This window comes from Lathyrus oleraceus, chromosome 6 (genome assembly GCF_024323335.1).
Source record: "Lathyrus oleraceus cultivar Zhongwan6 chromosome 6, CAAS_Psat_ZW6_1.0, whole genome shotgun sequence".
NCBI lineage: Eukaryota > Viridiplantae > Streptophyta > Magnoliopsida > Fabales > Fabaceae > Lathyrus > Lathyrus oleraceus.
In genome coordinates, this window is record NC_066584.1 from 295,653,194 (window position 1) to 295,674,341 (window position 21,148).

Genomic DNA, 21,148 nt, shown 5'->3' on the forward strand with positions numbered 1-21,148 from the left:
GATTAAATCGGAGCTCTGATAGCAGATGTTGGAAATCCCTCAAAACCTATGGAAAATTTCAATCAATCTTGATGAACAACATTGTTACCACTCACACAATAACACCGAAAAGAAAGAACAATGGAGAAAGAAAGAAAGTAAAGAACGATGAAGGAGAAGAGTAATAAAATTCTGCAGAGTTTCTCTCTGCTCACAAACTGTGGAAAACTTCTGATTCACTTTGCAACTGTAAAATACTGTGAATTACAAATGTTATGAATACTCTAGTCACCTCATTACAAAAATAAGAATTACTCTCTCTATTTATAGATTTAGGTTAACTTGGACCTTAAGTCAAAGCCCAAAACTATAAAAGTCTAAAATAGCTAACACTACTAAAATAGGCATAGGTGGTTCGATACTTCCTTACTCTGTCGAGCAACCTGCTTCGACAGAAGGAATTACAATTCAACAAATTTGAATCAAAGTATGCGTGTTGCACTAATATTCATTCTATCAAAATTCTTGAGTGATTCACATGTTTGAGTCCAATTTCTGTTTCATAAGGGATTTTGTTTTTTTAATATATACTAGCGTTCTGTGCCCGTCTGCCCGCTTTTTTTTAATGCGCACAGTAGAGAAAAATAAATATTTGTTTTTCTTTTTATGAGGTTTCTATTGTAGATCGCATTAAAAATAATATTATTACATTTTGAAAATTGTAAATAAAGATATTCAAATTATATCAAAACATGCAAAGTAATATTGATAAATGTGTAATCAATGATGTTCTTTAAGAGTAATGCCGAACATGAAATCTCTATTCGAAGTGTTTTCTTTTTCCCTACAATTGTTTTCAGTAGTAAAGAAAAAATGTAAGACTCTTAAATTAGAATTTTTTTATCATAAAATATATGAACAAATATTTGTATATACGGAAAAATTTAAATACTTTATATTGAATTTTATATATATATATATATATATATATATATATATATATATATATATATATATATATATATATATATATATAATATATATATATATATATATATATATATATATATATATATATATATATATATATATATATATATATATATATATATATATATATATATATATATATTATATATATCAATATATATATATATATATATGAGAAATATTGTATGGGTGATCCAGATATTTTCATAAATGGGAACACATGTTTTATTCATTAAAATATTTTTATAAATATTTTTAAAACAAAATTAATATTTATATACGGGAAAATATTTGATTGATTTAAACATTTGTATATATGGAAAAACTATATTTATGATCCGAATATAAATAAAAATATGTTTTTCTTTTAAAAATAATAAAAAAAATTGATTAAATAATTTTGTCTTTTTATTTTTTTAATTCTTATTACATTTTTTGCACAATTAAAAAAAATAAAAGTAAATATATTAAAAATAATTTCTGAATCCAAACACGCAAAAATATAGTTTTTTTAAAAATTATTTATGTTACTAATATTTTTATTTCAAAATTATTTTAGTTTTAAGATATAATAATTTTTAAAGATAATATATGAAAAAATGAACTATATATTATTGATGCAATCATTTCACTTATATATGTTATCAATGACAAATTTTATTTTAAAATTAATGAGTAAATCTTAATATATTTTTTTAAAATAGGAATAAGTGTTTTTTTTAAATAATATTAAAACAAATATAATATTACATACAAAAAAAATACACCATTACACCGTTCAAAACAAATATAATATTACAATAAGTTATAAATGCGTGCAGGTAAATTTGTGATCACTATAAACTTTCTAATGTTACAACTATAATTTTTACTATTTAAAATATAGAAGAAGAATATAATTAATAATAATCATAATATTTAGAAATAGAAAAAAAAAAATTGAAGAAGGTGTCATTTCATAGGAAAAACAAAAATAAACAATAAAGTGAGTTTTATTAACTTTGCATACATTCGAAGCATATCTTTAAGTGGCTTGGTGGCAAAAGAGGTTTTGTCTAATACACGGTGGAGTGCTCGAATCACCTTGTTTTCATTTTGCAGAAAACATTACATGTTTAGGATGACAATGGGCAGGTACCCGTTACAGTCTTCATTTTGGACAAAAACATTACATGTTTAGGATGACAATGGGCCCGTTGCCGTCTTCATTTTGGAGAAAACATTACATGTTTAGGATGACAATGGGCCGATTCATATTAAAAATAAATAGACAGATTATAAAATATCATATTATTTTAAAAATTTAAAAATTTTCAAACATAATTAATTTTGAAACAAACTAATATTTATATTAAATAAGTAATGATTTCACATTCATATACATAAATTTTTATATGATATTAAAATTAAAATACATAAATATGTATTGTATGGATATGGATCAGGGTGGGTACCAAGGTGCCCACACTCGTAGTCTCGTACTCATATTCGTTTATTTTTTCGAGTAATTATCTGAGTTCATGCCCGTATCCATTTTTACGGGTTTTTATCCTATCCATTGTGAGTAATTTTATGGGTGTCCATTCGGGATGAGTCAAATTGTCATCCATACATATATTGTCTATCCAAAAAGATAAAGTTGGACCATTGACAGAGATCTTGTAGACCGTGTTAGAAAAGTTATAAACATTAATTTATTTAATTAAAATAATAAAGTAAACGGCAAAGTATTCATTTGGGTGCAAAATAAAAATTTGAGGGGTTTAAGATCACAATAAAGCACATATGAGAGAGAATTTTCAAAAGTCGAGGGTGCAACTCTAAAGCAAGGGTACTCTATTTTAGATAAAGTATCGGTACTGGGTACTTACCGGATACCGGTACTCGTACGGTACGCGTACGGTACGCACCGAAGCTGTACCAATTTTTTTTACTTTTTTTTAAGTTGGTACACCAACCGATACACATTTGGTATCACGTACTCAAATTTTTTTAATTTTTTCCGGATGGTATAATTTGGGATTTTTTTCCTAAGTAAAAATTAGGTTAATTATTCTATTTAGAATCAAAAAAGTTATTTCACAACCAAGTTCTTCATCTTCTCTTGAGAGAAATTGAAGCACAATTAAATTTATTCACTCATTGAAAAGGAATAGACTCAATTCAAAGAGTTCCGAGGATTTAGTTTTTGTTCATACAAATCTTTGTCTTCTCATATTAAGGTTTATAATGTTGGAGCAACAAAAACGTGGGATATTGATGGAGATGAATGAGATCTATTTGATGTAGTTGATATTTTTGAAGTCGTTAGTCTTTCTCTCGATAAACCTGAAGTAGAAGTTGTTCTTTTTAATGATATCATGATTTAGGAATACTTTTAAAGTGTAATTTATTTATGTTATTGCGCAGATATTAATTTTTTTTAAACAAATTATTTTGCAACTTTAATATTTTGTTGTTATTTAAACAATATAACACCTTTGTTATTTTTATAATTGTATTTTAAAAAATTATACTAACGTACCCGTACTTTCTAAAAATGCCGTACTCTGTACCAGTACCCGTACCTATGCAACGTTGGGGTGCAATTGAACCCCTCACGTCAACGTGGGTTTGTCCTTGCTAGTTGGTAGAAAATAGGAGTAGAAATTTGTTAATCAGTGATCAAATTCATTAGTGTCTAAAATTATAAAATCATGCAATTGAATTATGATTCGGATGTTATGTGAATAACATGTTTGTGTTCAATGAGACTTTAGAAGGCAATAAAGATAATTCAAAAATGGATCATATCTTATATAAATTTTAGAATTTGGAGTCTAATGTAACTATTGGATCCTGGGATGATGAACTTTTAGAACCTTATCACGGAGAATACGGAATTCGAGATTCCCACAATTGAAGAACCTTGTGAGGAAGATTCTCAACGGATTACTGAAACACAAACTGAAATTTCTTCACGGATTGTTGAAAATCAACCCGAACTTTGGATAAGCAAAAGAGTCTGAAAGACTAAGGATCAAGGACCGAACATAATTGATAATCAACTTATTTCTTTTATCTAGTAGAAGGAAATAATGAGAATTTTGTTCATAAGGTTTTTATTCTTCAAGTAGAAGACTATCCCAAGACTTATAAGGAAGCAGTAGCTTCAAAGGACTCCGTTTTTTGGAAGGATGATATCCAAGACAAAATGGATTCAACAATGTCAAACCTTACTTAAGAACTTGTCCATCTACCTAAAGCATCAGGACCTATTGGATGCATATGAATGTTTAGAAGAAAGTATCATATTGATGATACACTAAACACCTACAATGATAGATTAATAGCCAAGGTTTTTAAATAAAAGGATAGTGTTGATTATTTCAACACATATGAACCACAAGAAAGGACAACCATAATTAGAGGTATTGTTTGTGTAACACCCCAGTTTTTGAGTTATTATTTTAATTGATTTATTTGTATTTTAATTTAATTATTATGTTGTATGGTTAAATGAATAGGAAGCTTTGAGTGTGTATGTCCTTGAGGTGGGAGTGTGGAGAGTGAGTTATAGGTGATAGAATTAATTTAGAATTATTTTAATAATTAATGTCATATCCAAAATTTTGACCAACTTTGTTTTGTATAGTTTTAAAAGGGCATTCATTTTGAATGAACGACACTACTTAGTTGGTAGTGTAACAAGTATATTTAGCATGAGATTTTGGATTCAAATCCCATCTTTTTCATTATTAGAGTTGTTTCTCCTTTTTGTGTTTTACATTCATTTACATTATTTTTTAAAAATTTCATTTACATTATTTTTAAAACAAAAAATTGCACTTTTTTATTTTTTATATTTTATTTTTGAATTTTTTATTAAATTATTTAAATAATTATTAAATTATTTTTTAATGTATTTTTAGTCTAAAAATCTCAAAAATTATTAAAAAATAAAATTCAATCATATTTTTTATTGTTACATTTGCATAGTCCATGAACTCATCCAGATTTATGAACTTGTTCACAAAGAAACAAATCATATCAAATGAGAATAAAACTTTCCTAAAATTGAATCAATCCAAATAATCTTGACCTAATAATTTACAATATAAAAGGACTAGTTTAAAACATAAAAATGCATCCACAATTTACAAATTTACAATCCTAAAGTTATTAATATTCATATCGAAGAATAACAACAACTAAATCCTAAATAAACTAAGCCTCAGCCGTCCCTCCAACAACTTAGTAATATTTTGAACTTATCAGTATTTTCCAGATGACATGGGTAATTATGTGGTATATTAATGTATCAAAATATATTTTTCTCTTAATTCAGATAAAACCTTTAACAATTAGAGTTTTACTTACAAATAAATCTTCCTTTTTATTGCATATTTTTGCGTGTTCATGATAGGTCGTAAGACCCATGGATAAAACCTCAATTGTGAGGCCTAACAAAAAATTAGCAAGCAAAAATTATGAACATGTGAGACCTCGACCAAACATAAAGTATTTGATTCCGACCTCTGACCTATACCCACCATCAGTTCTAATCGAACGATGATCCATGTAATACGTCGAGTTAAGTGAGAGCGATTTAAACACTTATCCCATATGTAATACCCCAAAATTTACCCTTCATTTTTCCTGGAAGCATACGTTTTACCCCTTATGCATGCATTCATTTTTAGGTCATTTAACATTTCATATTGCATTTCATCATGTCAATCGGAATCGGATCCAAGAAGCTTGAACATCATCCAGGACACTTTGTGGGCTCTATTTAGATGATCAGTCAACACAAGGGAAAGACTTGAGTTACTTCCAACAGGGGTCTATTCGTCAGTCAAAACGTTAATCTTGAAGGAGCAAAGGTTTGTTCATGAGCTGTCATGCTCGCTAGGCGAAGCCCACGTGTTTTGAAAAAAAAAACGAAAAATAAATAAATAAATAAATAAAAGAAAAAATCTTGGACTTGGACCTCTCTCATTTGAGCCCACAGGTCCACAAAAATCAGGTTATAAATTCAGAGTTTCAGTGAAACAAAAGGCCATTCTATTCCTATTACCCTGTCTGGGAAAAAGATAGTGAGAGAAGAACCCTAGGGAAAAAGATAGTGAGAGAAGAACTAACAGAGTTCAGAGCAACCTCCAGGAAACTCTGAAAGGTTCATTCTGACTCACACACTTTCAGCTCAAGCAAACCCTAACATTGGTTTGCAAATCCAGCTATGCCATTTGATTTCAACCGATCTCTCCAATCAGGTTTGCCCTTATTCCCATTACCTTTGTGCTTTGAAGTTGAATACTCTTAATGTTTGAGGTATGATGGATGAATTTCATTAGGTTTTTGCCCACGAGTTCATAATTATGTATGAATGTATAAATAATGCCTTGAATGCTTAATCGTTTAATTTCTGAAGTGTATGCCACAGGGTTTGAGGTTTCTGAAACCATACTGTTATCCATGAAAAACCATACTGTTTTGCTCTAATCTGACTTACGTTTGTCATATCATGTTTTCTCCTAATCCTTATCTTGTTTCACTAACCCTTTGTTGAGTTTTTGTGAAGGCTCACATGACTTTTGCAGGGATAGCTCGCTGGATATTCCACTTTGCTTGTGGGATACCATTTGGGAGATTTATTCTGATTACCTTGTTGGCACATTTACTTTATACATGTTTGTTTTGTATGTGTTCGTATCCCCGCAGGTAGCGCGGTTCCTTCGTCAAGGACTGCCTTTTTGCATGAGCATCCCAAACCCTAACCCTTCATTGATTTTTCTTCTCCTAAACACACGTTTACTCCTTCTACTACAGATGAGTAAGTCTCCAAAGGTCGAGCATCCGGTAGATTGCGTAGTAACGTCGTCCGCATCCAAAACATAATCCTTAACCCCGTAGTTAGCCGAACTACGGCTTGCTCTGATTCTCATTCCAGATGAGATACGTAGGCATAAGACGCGATGTCTTAGCGAGCACACATCCCCCTAACCCATAGGTCAGCCGAGCTACGAAGACTCTGATTCTCATATTCAGATGAGATACGTATGCAGTGGATGCGACATCCGCGCGAGTCATTTTCATTTAACCCCCTTTTTTAGTAAATAGCACAAGATAAACTCACACCCTTTAGACAAGAACTACAAAAGTGGATCCCGTAGAGTACTACGGATGCGTAGGGGTGCTAATACCTTCCCTTCGCATAACCGACTCTCGAACCCAAGATTTGGTTGCAAGACCTTGTCTTTTCCTTTCCTCTTTTCAAGTTTACTTCGAGCGTTTCCTTTCCCTCCTTTGGGATAAATAACGCACGGTGGCGACTCTTCTGTCATTTTCTTTCGCGGGTTGTTTTTTCGCACACTGTATTTTTCAGGTTGCGACACCATATAAGTTCCACACGCGTTAGTCTAAGGTATCTTTTCACTTTCACTATAAATTTCTTATTAAATACTTCATACACCTCTGTTCCTCCGTATCATAAGCATTCCTCACCGCACCGAAAGATCTCACTATGATCTCGTTCCTTATTTCTAGTTCCATGATGGAAAGTTGGTGGATTTGTGGGAATCAGCATCTAATTCCCTCGAAACTCTGAGATAAATCACCATTTATCTACCGAAATTAAAAAATAATCAACCTTCTTCTTGTTCGAATAATTGATCCATTTTATGAAGACTATGATAGTATCGAAATCTTCTCGATTATCCACTAAACGCAACGCTTCCGCTACAGTTTCCACAACAATCAATTCCTTTGATCCCAACACCGAGGTTCCAATTCCTCATACAATCAAAGATGATCTAATCTGTATTAATTATCCATCTGCTCTTACTCCCTTAAATCCAGTTCTTTCGACGACTGACCATGGCATGTTCTAAGTTCTCTCAAAACTTTAGTCTTCCCAACAACTGCATCTAGGCCATACCTCAAAGCAACCTTTGACACCACCACAAATCCATGTACAAGAGATCTTACCAATCATCCAACAACTGCATGCCAAATTAGGTATGCAGGGAGCTAGCAATTTTCTCAATAGTGTTTATCCCCTAGTGTAATAACATTATTCACACTTGCTAACTGAGATACTCCTCCGGGTCGAATAAATTCTAGAACATGTTCCCCTAGGGAACACTTTGTACGCGAAGCAACATCACATGGTAACAAGAGAGTTACATAGGAACCGATCTATGTTGACTTCATTTCACCGCTGGAAGGAGCCCCTAGATCACCTGATTGTACATGGCATCAAGAATATAAGACTCTTCCACATGATTCTAGAGTAAGAGGCGAAAGTTACACCCCATCGAAGTGTCGTCATCCCTAGAAACCACTGTCACATCACTCTCGTAGAGAGAGGAAAAACATGATGTTGAAGTATCAGTTCCTTAAGAAGGAGAAGCCTGCTCTCTAAGAGAATTCTCAATAGTAGAATCCCAAAGTCCCTCGAGAAACCTCCCAAGTTGGATATGAACAATGACACGAGATATCAAGATGAACACATTGATCATATAGATAACATGCTTGGTTATTACCATGCTCGTGGAGTTGTGAAGTGTAAGTTGTTTGTATTGACTCTCGAAAAAGTTGTTATGATGTGGTTCAAGACTATTTCTGACGGTTGCATGAGTTCCTAGAGGGATCTCTATGGATTCTTTACTACTCTATTCACTTCCTGAAAGCGGCAACCCATTACAATAGCCATTCTTAGTGGGATCTAAAAGAAGAATAAGGAAGCCTTGCAAAAATGCATAGACAAATTCACCAAGGTGGCAATAGAATTCGGGCAGACGAATGAATGATTGAAGTGTTGGATATTCAAGAATGGATTGAGTATGAATTTAAGTTTTGGATATTCAAGAAGTGGTTGAGAGTGGATTACATGTTTTGTAAGAAGTTAAAGCTGGAAGGAGCTAGAAGCCTAAATGATCTCTTAATTAGCGATCAAATTTACATCAACTAAAAAAAATAACTCATGGCCAAAGAGATAGAGAAAATCTTAGGATATGGGAACTTGGTGTGAGTATTAGATGCAACCTAAGAGAGGGGAGGGTGAATTAAGGTTTCCCAATTTTTATTGTTTTTACGCTATGTTCTAAATATTCTTTTGATATGAAAAAGATATGTTCTTAGCAATAGATAAAATGCATAAAATTTAAAGTCCAAAAATGTAAAATACAAAAGGATAATATTCTATTTCCCCTTATTAACCAAGAATACATCTTGTCTCTTCACACCTTGAAGAATTTTTCACTATGTTAGATCTTTGTACAAGTTTCACACCAAGACCTCTCCTACAATCTTTTAACATAAACACCAAATCTATGGAGGACTTTGAATCAACCAAATTCAAAGGACCTTTTCACAAACATCAACACTATTGTGGACTTTGAATCTCCCTAAATCAAAGAACTTTTTACAACACAAACAAAAAATATACAACTTTCTATTTGTAAACACTTTTAGAAAGTACGCATACTATTTTTACAAATTAAGTCACCACACACTTGATGGTCAATTATAACACTTGAACAAATTTGAATATATGAAGTTGTTATTGAATCAATTCCAATCTAGAAGATTGATCTTCTCCTTTAACTTACAAATCAAATATAATAAGCTTAATTTCTCATAAACCTTTTGCAAATATATGACAATTTATGCAGAAAAAGTTTCAAGATTTTGGATGGAGAAAATCTCTTAAAACAAATTTGAGATGTGTTTTAAATTTTAGTGAAATAGGTAATTTGAAAACTTATGCATTTTGTCCTAAATACATCTTAAAACACCTCTATAAATTGATGCAAATGATTGAATCATTTCCTTAAAAGTTTGCACTGATTTAGAATGATACTAGTTTAGAAAAATCAAAATTTCACAGGTTGTAACCGGTTACATAAATGATGTAACAAGTTACCACCTTTGGTAACAACTATATTTATCAAATAAACTCAACTTGTAACCAGTTACATAAAATGTGTAACCGGTTACCATCCTACCAATTTAAAAAAAAAAATACAAAACAAAATGATCATGTAGCCAGTTACATAGAAAGTGTAATCGATTACACTGTTGTGTAACTTGAAAAATACTTTTGCAAATGACTTGGCACACAAGGTATCGATGCATGGATGCTTAGAAACAACTGAGATGAAAATATGAATGATTTACTTAGCATCTAAGGATATACATAATATGAATTGTAATCGAATAGCTTAGCATCATGATCAATTCCTTTTAAATCAATATCAAATGGCTCTTGAAATCAAGATATTTGAATGAGCTTATACTTCAACCTATTTTTTCTTTGATAATATTTTGTCTTCATCATAACTAAACCAAGATAGATGATGAATATCTCCTTCACAATCCCCTTTTTGACGATGACAAATATATTTACGAGAATTTTTTGTTTGACACTTGATGCTCCCCCTATCTTGTATATCCCTCCCCCCTTTATTTTGTAATTCATATTTTGTCTTTGCTATCCTGAAAATTAACAAAAACAATCATCTCTTCTCCCCCTTTTTGACATTATCAAAAATAAAAAGAGTAAAATCCAAAAAAATATAATAAAGGAGAAATGATACATCATATATAAAAGTATTTATCTTCTTTGTAATGATTTGATGTCAATGTTGATATAAATGTTGATGCTCTTTGAAGATGTCAATATTTTTCAAATCTTTTTCAATCAAATGAAACTTTAATCTTACCATATCATATGGTCTTATTGTATCTTAAGAACTCAATATTTGACAATATTAGCATACGGTCTTCTAGTACCTACAAAAATAATTAATAATATTTTTTAGGTATCCTATATTCCTTAGGTTCTCTTGGATTAATTCCTTTTCTTACCCATACATACGTATAATAAGAAATACCAAAGTTTCTTATGTATCAAGCATTAGGAGTATGTCCTTTGTAATTGCAATAAAAACATGTAAGCTTAAAGAAATCCTTATCTTTAGAAACATAAGAATTATTTTTAACATATATCTTTTTAGGATGAATTACAACTTGCACTTTCTTTGATTCCTCATTGGTTAATTTATTGTTAGCTTTAACAAAGATAATTTGGTTTGTACTTGATTTATCAAGTTTAGAGTATTCAAGCCCATATTTATCGTTAGATTATCTTTGTTTGTTTAGTGCATTTTATAAACCAAGTTGTCCTTTCTCACATTTTCTTAAGACTTGGTTCAATTCAACAATTTTTTATTCAAGAGTTTCACATTTATTACATGCTGAATTTTTTACTTGGTCTAATTCCACTTATGTCATTAGCCTTACTTTCTAGAGATACAATTATTTTATTTTATTTTGAACAAGTTCTAGAAAGCTTCAAACATTTTGCATGCAATTCAAGGAAAGCACTATGTAATTCATCATAAGATGGTTCAAGATCACTAACCTCATTTTCTTTATCATCATAATGGTGTGAAACCATTAATGCCATGTTTGCATATTCTTCGTCTAAAGATGAACTTACTTCATTGTCTTTCCATGCCACATGTGCTCTTTTTGATTTCTTATCCTTATTGTTATTGGCTTTGATCTTCTTTTGAAGAGTAGGGAACTCACGTTTGAAATGGCCTCTTATTCGACATTCAAAACAAGTAACTTTATTTTTTAAAGTTGGTGTTTCTCTTTAACTAATTTCCTTTGTCTTTTCCTTTCTTAAGAGTTTTTCAATTTTTTTTATTCGTGTTTCATCTTCGAATTGGCATTCTTCTTCTTGATCACTATCATGTTTAGAATTCAAAGCAAGAGATTTTACTTTAACTTCACTCCATTCACGCTTCTCCAATTTGTCACGATCTAATTCATGTCTTTCCAATTGATCAAGTTCCATTTCATGTTCTCGAAGTTTGGCAAATAATGCAGCCAATGGAATTTTAGAAAGACTCTTCTTTTTGGATATTTCAATCACTTTTGGTTGTCATGCTCTAGACAGTTATCTAAGAACGTTGAGATTTAAATCATCATTTGTGAATATTTTTCCAAGAGCCATCAAATGGTTTGTTAAGTGTGTAAATCTATTTTGTAAATCAAGAATACTTTCATGGGGTAGCATTCTGAACAATTCATATTCTTGAGATAAAGTTTTAAATTTTGATCTTTTGACTTTTTCGATTCCTGCATGTGTTACTTCCAATATATCCCAAATCTCCTTGGTTGTTTTCCAATTTGGCACTCGGAAAAATTCATCCATTCCCAAGACTGATGCAAGAATATTTTTTGCCTTCTTATCAAACAACACTTTCTTCTCGCCATTATTAATCCCAAGAACCTTTCACCTCTGGTTGTTCTACATTGTATATGACAATTGTAGGAATGTATGACCCATTTTGAATATTTCATTACCTTGTGATTCTAAATACATTTTCATGTCTATTTCATCACCAACGAAACATGGAGATTTGTTATTATTGTCACCATTTGCTAAGAACGGTTTTGTGGAATCCATATCTACATGGATAGAGGAGAAGGTTACCTTAACCTACTCTAATGCCAATTGTAAGTATGAGATGCAACCTAAGATGGGGAGGGTTAATTAAGGTTGCCCGATTTTTATTGTTTTTGTGTTATGTTCTCAATATTCTTTTGATATGAAAAAGACATATTCTTAGCAATAGGTAAAGTGCAGAAAACTTAAAGTCTAGAAATGTAAAAGACAGAAGGATAATATCATATTTTCCCTTATCGACCAAGGATACATCTTATCCCTTCACACCTTGAAAAAGTTTATACTATGGTAGATCTTTCTACAAGTCTCACATCAAGATCTCTCCTACATTCTTCTAACATAAAGACCAATCCTATATATGATGGACTTTGAATCAACTAAATTTAAAGGACCTTTTCACAAACACCAACACTATGATGGACTTTGAATCTCCCTGAATCAAAGAATCTTAAAAATAGAAAATATACAACTTTCAATTTGTAAACACTTTTAGAAAGTAAACACACTTTATTTACAAATTAAGTCACCACACATTTTGTGATCAATTACATTACTTGAACAAATTTGAATATATCAAATTTTCATGAATCAATTCCAATACAAAAATTTATCTTCTCTTTTAATGTACAATTCTAATATAATAACCTTAATTGCTCAAAAACCTTTTGAAAATATATGACAATTTATGCATAAAAAGTTTCAAGGGTTTAGATGGAGAAAATCTCTAAAACTATATTTGAATTGTATTTTAAATTTTAGTGAAAGAGGTAATTTAAAAACTAATGCATTATAAAAGACAAACAAAAATCACAATAATAAAGATCGAAGGGATATTCTCCTAATAGTAAGTACCAGAACTAAGATATTCCTAGAGGTTCAATATATCAAATGTGAGTAGTGTGGATAATAGTCACACATTGGTTGGAAATATGGAGACTTGAGCATTTATAAGTGAGAGAATCCATTCACCTATCACTTTAAGGTTTTGGGTGAATATGTGGTGTGTCTCTCACAAAGGTGTTGCTCTAGAAAAAGAAGTCCCACAATGTTCAATGCTCCCTAGTGAAAAACTCCCCCAATAAATGGTATCACGAGCCTTTGGTTTCAGAAAGGGACCAAGTTACTTGTATCGAAAGTCAACGGCCCCAGTGTGATGAATAAGAAACATTTCGTTGAGAGTGTCAACGGCGCCAGTGTGGTGAATAAGAAACGTTCCGTGCGATACAAGAATTTGTGGAAGTAAGAAGAACTTTCACTTGAGGGGGAGCATTGTGGACTCACATTTGAGGGGGAGTGTTGAGAATGTATCAAGTGTGAGTAGTGTGGATAATAGTCCCACATTGGTTGGAAATATGGAGACTTGAGCATTTATAAGTGAGAGAATCCACCCACCTATCACCTTAAGGTTTTGTGTGAATATGTGGTGTGTCTCTCACAAAGGTGTTGCTCTAAAAAAAGAAGTCCCACAATGTTCAATGCTCCCTAGTGAAAAACTCCCCCAACACAAAATGATCCATCAACTAATATTATCAATTAATTCGAATATGTCATTGTTAAATTTTTCCATGATATTTGATTTGCAAAATACATCATTATTATATACTCTTTCATATGTATGGCGCAACCGAACAATTTTTTCCCCTTCATCTAATATATTTTCTTGAAATGCTACATGATTTTCTTCTAGTCTTTCTGAGACCGGATCTTATATTAGGAAGTTTAAGAGTAATATTACTTACTAATCCAATTTTTTCTGCCTTTTTATTAGGACTGATTCTTATTTGTATGTCTTTATTGTATATTTTAGCAAACTTGCATTTTGCGTTCCTCCGTTCAAATTTTGCTTCACAAACTCATCAAACTCTTTCTTTATGAGTATGAGTCAAGCCGCTTCAAAGAACAAAGGTCTCTGGAATTCCGAATGATGTATTTTAAAAATAAAAATAAGATAATTTTTTAATTCAATTTTCTATGGAGAAAAAACCAATTCAAATGGAATGGATTCAAAATGATATTACTATATAGATTAGGTTTTAAAATGTTCTCATTTTCAAATTTTCAGTAAAAGGAAAGAAACCATGAAACTGAAATAACTCACTTAAAACCTCTTTCAAAAGATGATGTAGTACGATTGAATCAAATAAGCCATTTTGGAATAAAAATTTGGCCGATTGGAAACTTTCAAGCACTTCCTTATTCAATTTTGTTTAATTACTCTTTTACCCCGCAAATGCAATATTTTTTTTTGTTACTTGTAGTTTTCTTCTTCTAGAAATTATTACAAGTCTCAATTTATTCAACAATTGAATCGTTGGGGTTATTGTATTATTAGTCTGAGTTTTCTCTTTTTAACAATATGTATTCTTTCAAGAGAAATATGGGTTACATATTTCTAGAAGAAGAAATATGGAGACTTGAGCATTTATAAGTGTGGATAATAGTCTCACATTGGTTGGAAATATGGAGACTTGAGCATTTATAAGTGAGAGAACCCACCCACCTATCACCTTAAGGTTTTGGGTGAATATGTGATGTGTCTCTCATAAAGGTGTTGCTCTAGAAAAAGAAGTCCCACAATGTTCAATGCTTCCTAGTGAAAAACTCCTCCAACACAAAATGATCCATCAACTAATATTATCAATTAATTCGAATATGTCATTGTTAAATTTTTTCCATGATTTTTGATTTGCGAAATACATCATTATTATATACTCTTTCATATGTATGAAGCAACCGAACAATTTTTTCCCCTTCATCTAATATATTTTCTTGAAATGCTACACGATTTTCTTTTAGTCTTTCTGAGATCGGATCTTATATTAGGAAGTTTAAGAGTAGTATTACTTACTAATCCAATTTTTTCTGCTTTTTCATTAGGACTGATTCTTGTTTGTATGTCTTTATTGTATATTTTAGCAAACTCGCATTTTGCGTTCCTCCATTCAAATTTTGCTTCACAAACTCATCAAACTCTTTCTTTATGAGTATGAGTCAAGCCGCTTCAAAGAACAAAGGTATATGGAATTCCGAATGATGTATTTTAAAAATAAAAATAAGACAATTTTTTAATTCAATTTTCTATGGAGAAAAAACCAATTCAAATGGAATGGATTCAAAATGATATTACTGTATAGATCAGGTTTAAAAATGTTCTCATTTTCAAATTTTCAATCAAAGGAAAGAAACCATGAAACTGAAATAACTCGCTTAAAACCTCTTTTAAAAGATGATGTGGTATGATTGAATCAAATAAACCATTTTGGAATAAAAATTTGGCCGATTGGAAACTTTCAAGCACTTCCTTATTCAATTTTGTTTAATTACTCTTTTACCCCGCAAATGTAATTTTTTTTGTTACTTGTAGTTTTCTTCTTCTAGAAATTATTATAAGTCTCAATTTATTCAACAATTGAATCGTTGGGGTTATTGTATTATTAGTCTGAGTTTTTTCTTTTTAACAATATGTATTCTTTCAAGAGATATATGGGTTACATATGATTTGATTAAATATTAAATAATCTCTAATCCCCTTTTCTTTTGTACCAAAAGTATTGAAGCGTGAGTTGAAAAATAGAAAGGTTTGTACAAGTCATATCCTCATCAACACTTTGCATAAAATTCTTCAGTATGTTAAAGACCTCTAAAGACAGACTCTATACAGGAAGAAGGGCAGAGGCATTCATAAAATTGTCCTTATTGATCACATGTATGAGTTTTAGGGCGATATGCATACGCCTACTATTGGAAATGACCATCATTCTCTCAGGTATTCTTTTGACCATGTGTAATATATATATATATATATATATATATATATATATATATATATATATATATATATATATATATATATATATATATATATATTATATATATATATATATATATATATATATATATATATATATATATATAATATATATATATATATACACACACACACACACGATCAACATTGAATATCACAAAAAAAGACACTTCATCCTCCAATAGTCAGGATCTCGCTTCAATCTACTCAAACACTCAAGTACCCTAAGAAAGAGGATCATTATCACTGTCATACATATAGCCATGTGCCATGTTTATTCCACGATGCGTGACATTTACAAAAAGAGCATTCAATGTGCATGTTCTCCATGCAACTAACTTCCTCTCAAAGCCTTTCCACTTTCTTCAATGGGGGACCGACTAGGAAACTTGTTAGACGGACACTAGTAGCCCAAACCACACATCCCTCTCTACAACAAGTAGTAACAAGGGTTCGAGGGCAACTGTTATGGACCATTCACAATGCTTATGGACAAAGGCCCAACCGCGAGGCCTGACACGAAAGGCGCAAGTAGCAAAGAGGAACATGTGAGACCTCAACCAAGCATAAATCATATGATCCCGATCTCCGACCTATCCATCACAGTTAGATCTAATTGAACGTTGATCCGCACGATGTATCGGGTTAAGCGACAACGGTTTTAACCACTCACCTTATACAAGCTCTATATACACCACTCTCAAGTATATCTTTTCACTTTCACTTTAAATTGTTTCTCAAATACTTCATTGACTTGAACGTCAAAATACTAACCTTGCGAGTTTACACTATTCCGCCATATCAAAAGGATTCACCACCACATCGAAAGATCACGTTACTATCTCGTTTCTTATTCCTGGTTCCACAAATAAAAACTTTATCCCTTATACATATTTTATCATATTTCTACCAAGTTAATTATGTGGTACTCCCTCGGCAAAAGTCTTTTAATTTTTTTGACAATAAATATAAACAAATGTCAACAAATCTACGTGTATTTAATTCATTTATTCCAAAATTATTCCTGCATTAATTATTTAATATCCTCTTCGTCTCATAAAGTATCTCATTTGCATTTTTTTCATGTCTCAAAATAAATGTCTATTTATAATACCAATACGATATTTATTATTTTTTTCACTACTATACCCTTATTTTTTAACTTTCACTCTTTTCACTACTCTACTAACTATAATAAATAAGGATATTTTAATAAATGATACTAATTTTATCATTAAAATCAACACATCTAATCATTTTCTAAAGAACCGTACAGAACTCAAATAAGACTTTTATTATGAGACGAATGAAATATTGTTAGTGGAAGACAATTTAATTGAGGATATACTAGTAATTGTGTTATCTTTCACATGAAATAAAAAAATTAAATACATTAAAAAATGTGAAATTTATCTTCTTTTTTTCTTATAAATTAGACCGTATTTTTTCTTATAAATTAAACCTTAGTATTATTCTTTAATATTCATTTGAATTTAGATACTATGTTAACATTAATTATATGCAGCCAAGCTATCACTTTTATCCAACAATATCACTGTTTAAGAAACAACTTTAGTCAAACCTGAACTACTCCGAAAGCACTTTTCTTTCATCAACTAGACAAGAAACTTGAAATCAATTTAATATATCTTTGAAAGGTCAATTTCATAGTACATTTTATGAAGTAAAAAAATTATGTAATAAATGTCTAATTGGACAATAATTATCCACTCTTTCAAGTTTTCAACTGCACCATACTATAGAACAAACTGCCAAACTACTAGTATCAATCAAATTTGCACACTCTTCCTAAGATTAAATGTGGAATTCAATTAAATTAATATAATCTAAATTCCTCAAACAATTTTCTTCTGCTAACTTGTTTTCCCAACGGTTTCCACTTTAGGCACATGAACAGGAAACTCATGAATCTCATCCATCCATGGATTCTTCTCCTTAGCAGGATCAACGGTCTTCAATGCGCGCCACACAGCACTATTACACTTAAATCCAGAACCAAATGCAATTTGCCATGTTCTATCACCTTTTCTAATCCTCCCTTTAGATTCAGTATAAGCCAATTCATACCACAATGAGCTACTAGAAGTGTTACCAAATCTATAAAGCGTCATCCTTGATGGCTCCATATGCCAATCACTAAGATCAAGATTTTTCTCTAACTCATCCAAAACAGCTCTTCCACCAGCATGAATACAAAAATGTTCAAAAGCTAACTTAAAATCAGGAATGTATGGTTTTATTTTCATCTTGAAGGCTTTTCTTGCGACCAAAGTCGCGAAAAACAGAAGCTGTTCAGACATAGGTAGGACTAATGGACCAAGTGTTGTGATGTTTGTTTTAAGTGCTTCTCCGGCGACGGCCATTAGATCTTTTGAGAGTGATACACCAACTGATCTCTTCTCGTCTTCTTCTTGAAAGACGCAGCCGTAGGATTTGTCGTCTGCGCCTTTGTGAGTCCGGACGGTGTGGATCAGTTGGTATTTGGCTCTTTTGCTGTCAGATGGTTTGTTGGAGAGGAGAATTGCTGATCCTCCCATTCTGAAGAGACAGTTTGAGACTAACATTGGTCTGTTGTTGCCAAAATACCAGTTGAGTGTGATATTCTCCATGCTTACCACTAAGGCATAAGAGTTTGGATGAACCTACACATATAACAAAAGTACTATTAATAAATAATTTTTAGTGAATTGTTAATAATTTCAATGATTCATTTATGGTTCTTCAGTTGTAGATGTGGACAACTTGCACTAAGTTTGCAGACCTCAAAGAGTCAATATTTCTGGTATAATGTCTATAGTTTGGAGCTGTATTAAATAGGGTGTCTAAAATTTAATGTTACAGCTGCAAGTAACATGGACAAGCTGGACATGTGTGTGGACAACTAGGGTAAGAGATAATTGCTTTTTAAAATTTGAAACTTTTGCATCTATAATTGATTCTTACTTTAAACTAGAATTTTAAATATCTATATACGTTAAGTCGAACTCAAGTCTGCGTTACTGCAGCTACGAGGTATTGTCTGTTCGACTTTGTCTTTTAAAAAATGTCTCGTCGAATCGAGGTGTACGCGTGTTTTATATAAAAGAATGGAAAACTAAAGTTGTGAAAGAATAGAAAAAGCATGCAAACTAACCTGAAGAAGCTGCTTAGCAAGGTCAATAGAGATAAGTCCAGCACTACAACCCATACCACCAAGATTATAGCTTTGAACATTCCCTCTTAGCTTATAATGATTCACAATCATAGCAGAAAGAGAAGGTGTAGGATTAAACAAACTACAATTCACAACCAAAATCCCAATATCCTTAGCCTTAACACCAGTTTTCTCCAAAAGCTGATCAATAGCACCAAACATAACCTCCTCAGCTTCTTTCCTTGCTTCAGCCATACTAGGGTTTGGTGGAACAGTCAACAATGCTGGAGGCAAAGAAGTCTTTTGTCCTAAACCAGATCTCTCAAGTATCTTTTTCTGAAAAGCTAAATTCTCATCAGAAAAAGTACCTGTTAACTCAGACCTATTCATGAAAATCTCTCTAGTACATGTATAATCTTGTTTTGGTTTATAACATGCAAAATCAACCAAGTAAACACCTCTAGGACGACTCATGAAATAAAGTGTGACAAGAAACACCATAAGACTAGAACATAGAGTTACTGATATGAGATTGAATTTGAGATTCTCATAAAGCTGAATAACATCATGGTATGAGATTGTTGATAAATGAGCTGAAGCTGCTCCAAAAAGTGGTATGAGAAAAAGGTACATAGCGTTTGAGATTACGTAATGGTAACCTAGTTTCACATACTTAAGCTTCACAGATATAAGAAAATTTGGAAGTTTTGTTCTTTCTTGTTTAGGTTGAATAGAAACAGTTTGGTTCTTGTGATTTTCCATTATGAGAAGAAGAAAAAAAAGAAGGAAAAGATGAATGTGATGAAAAAATGTGGAAGATGGGAATGTTATAAAGGGTGAGAGAAGGAGGATAGTTGATACAACTACCCCAACGAACTTTTAATGGTTATCTGTAGGGGCATTGAATAAGCCAACTAGGAAACAGCGTTATTTATTTTATTTATTGCTGTATTTTGCAAAAAATAATTTGGCAATATTTAAGTTTATTTGATTTTTCACTCATTTTAGAGAAAAGTACAAAACTGAAATGGCACATGCAAGTATGTTAATTAGTAGGGCGGTGAACAGTAGGCCACTTGGGTTGATATGTGACGTTGGTCATTGGTGAGCTATACTAAAAAATGATGATAATTTATGAGGCTATAGGAAATGTGTACTAGTATATTTTATTTGTTTTTTTCTATCTTCTTTTCAGTTTTATGGTCATTAAAGAAAAACCTATATCCCCTATTACTTGTCTATACTATACATGCTTCAATGAAAAAAGTTTTAAAGTTTTACAAATATTTGTAACATTTAGTTGATATCCGCAAGAATGTTGGTAATTTGGAAAAGCAAAAATATGTTAGTCCTCGCAAATCTATTTTGCATTTGGTGTTTTCTTCTCGTACCTATTTCAAGGCTCCATAGACATAGGGTCTTGTATTAGCAATAAGTTTAATATATGTTACTATCTCAATGATAAGGTGATCAATATGACTTTTAAGTTCTGTTATTTAAAAAGTGTGATCCATCAATTAACTTGACTATTGAGTTAGATATTTATAGGTATGGTTCTCTTCACGGAAGATCAATTATATTGTGTAGGTATATGATCACACGTCTCCTGATCTTGACCTAGTAGTGAGAGTGAACGGTATGAATCATTTCTATAATACAAAAGATGTATCTGGTTAAGCCATAAGACTTATGATAGTTCAGTTCTAGATTAAGAGAGCGTTAGTTTAATTAGAACATGTCTTAACAATTATAT

The 21,148-nt window shown here is 31.4% G+C and overlaps 1 protein-coding gene across 1 annotated transcript; it reads right to left on the bottom strand.

The window, feature by feature from the left end:
* Positions 1-17,858: 17,858 nt before the first annotated feature.
* On the bottom strand, positions 17,859-20,205 carry LOC127092274 (3-ketoacyl-CoA synthase 11). The gene is made up of 2 exons (XM_051031120.1): positions 19,396-20,205; positions 17,859-18,904 (listed from the first exon to the last, which is right to left on the bottom strand). The coding sequence occupies exons 1-2, from the start codon at positions 20,155-20,157 to the stop codon at positions 18,116-18,118; spliced, it is 1,551 nt and encodes a 516-aa protein (XP_050887077.1). The 5' UTR covers positions 20,158-20,205; the 3' UTR covers positions 17,859-18,115.
* Positions 20,206-21,148: the final 943 nt, after the last annotated feature.

Excerpts from the sequence above, each read along its gene's own strand:
- LOC127092274 (XM_051031120.1), bottom strand. The coding sequence starts at position 20,157 with ATGGAAAATCACAAGAACCAAACTGTTTCTATTCAACCTAAACAAGAA. Across the intron at positions 18,905-19,395 it reads TTGCTAAGCAGCTTCTTCAG|GTTCATCCAAACTCTTATGC; the intron begins GTTAGTTTGCAT and ends TTATATGTGTAG.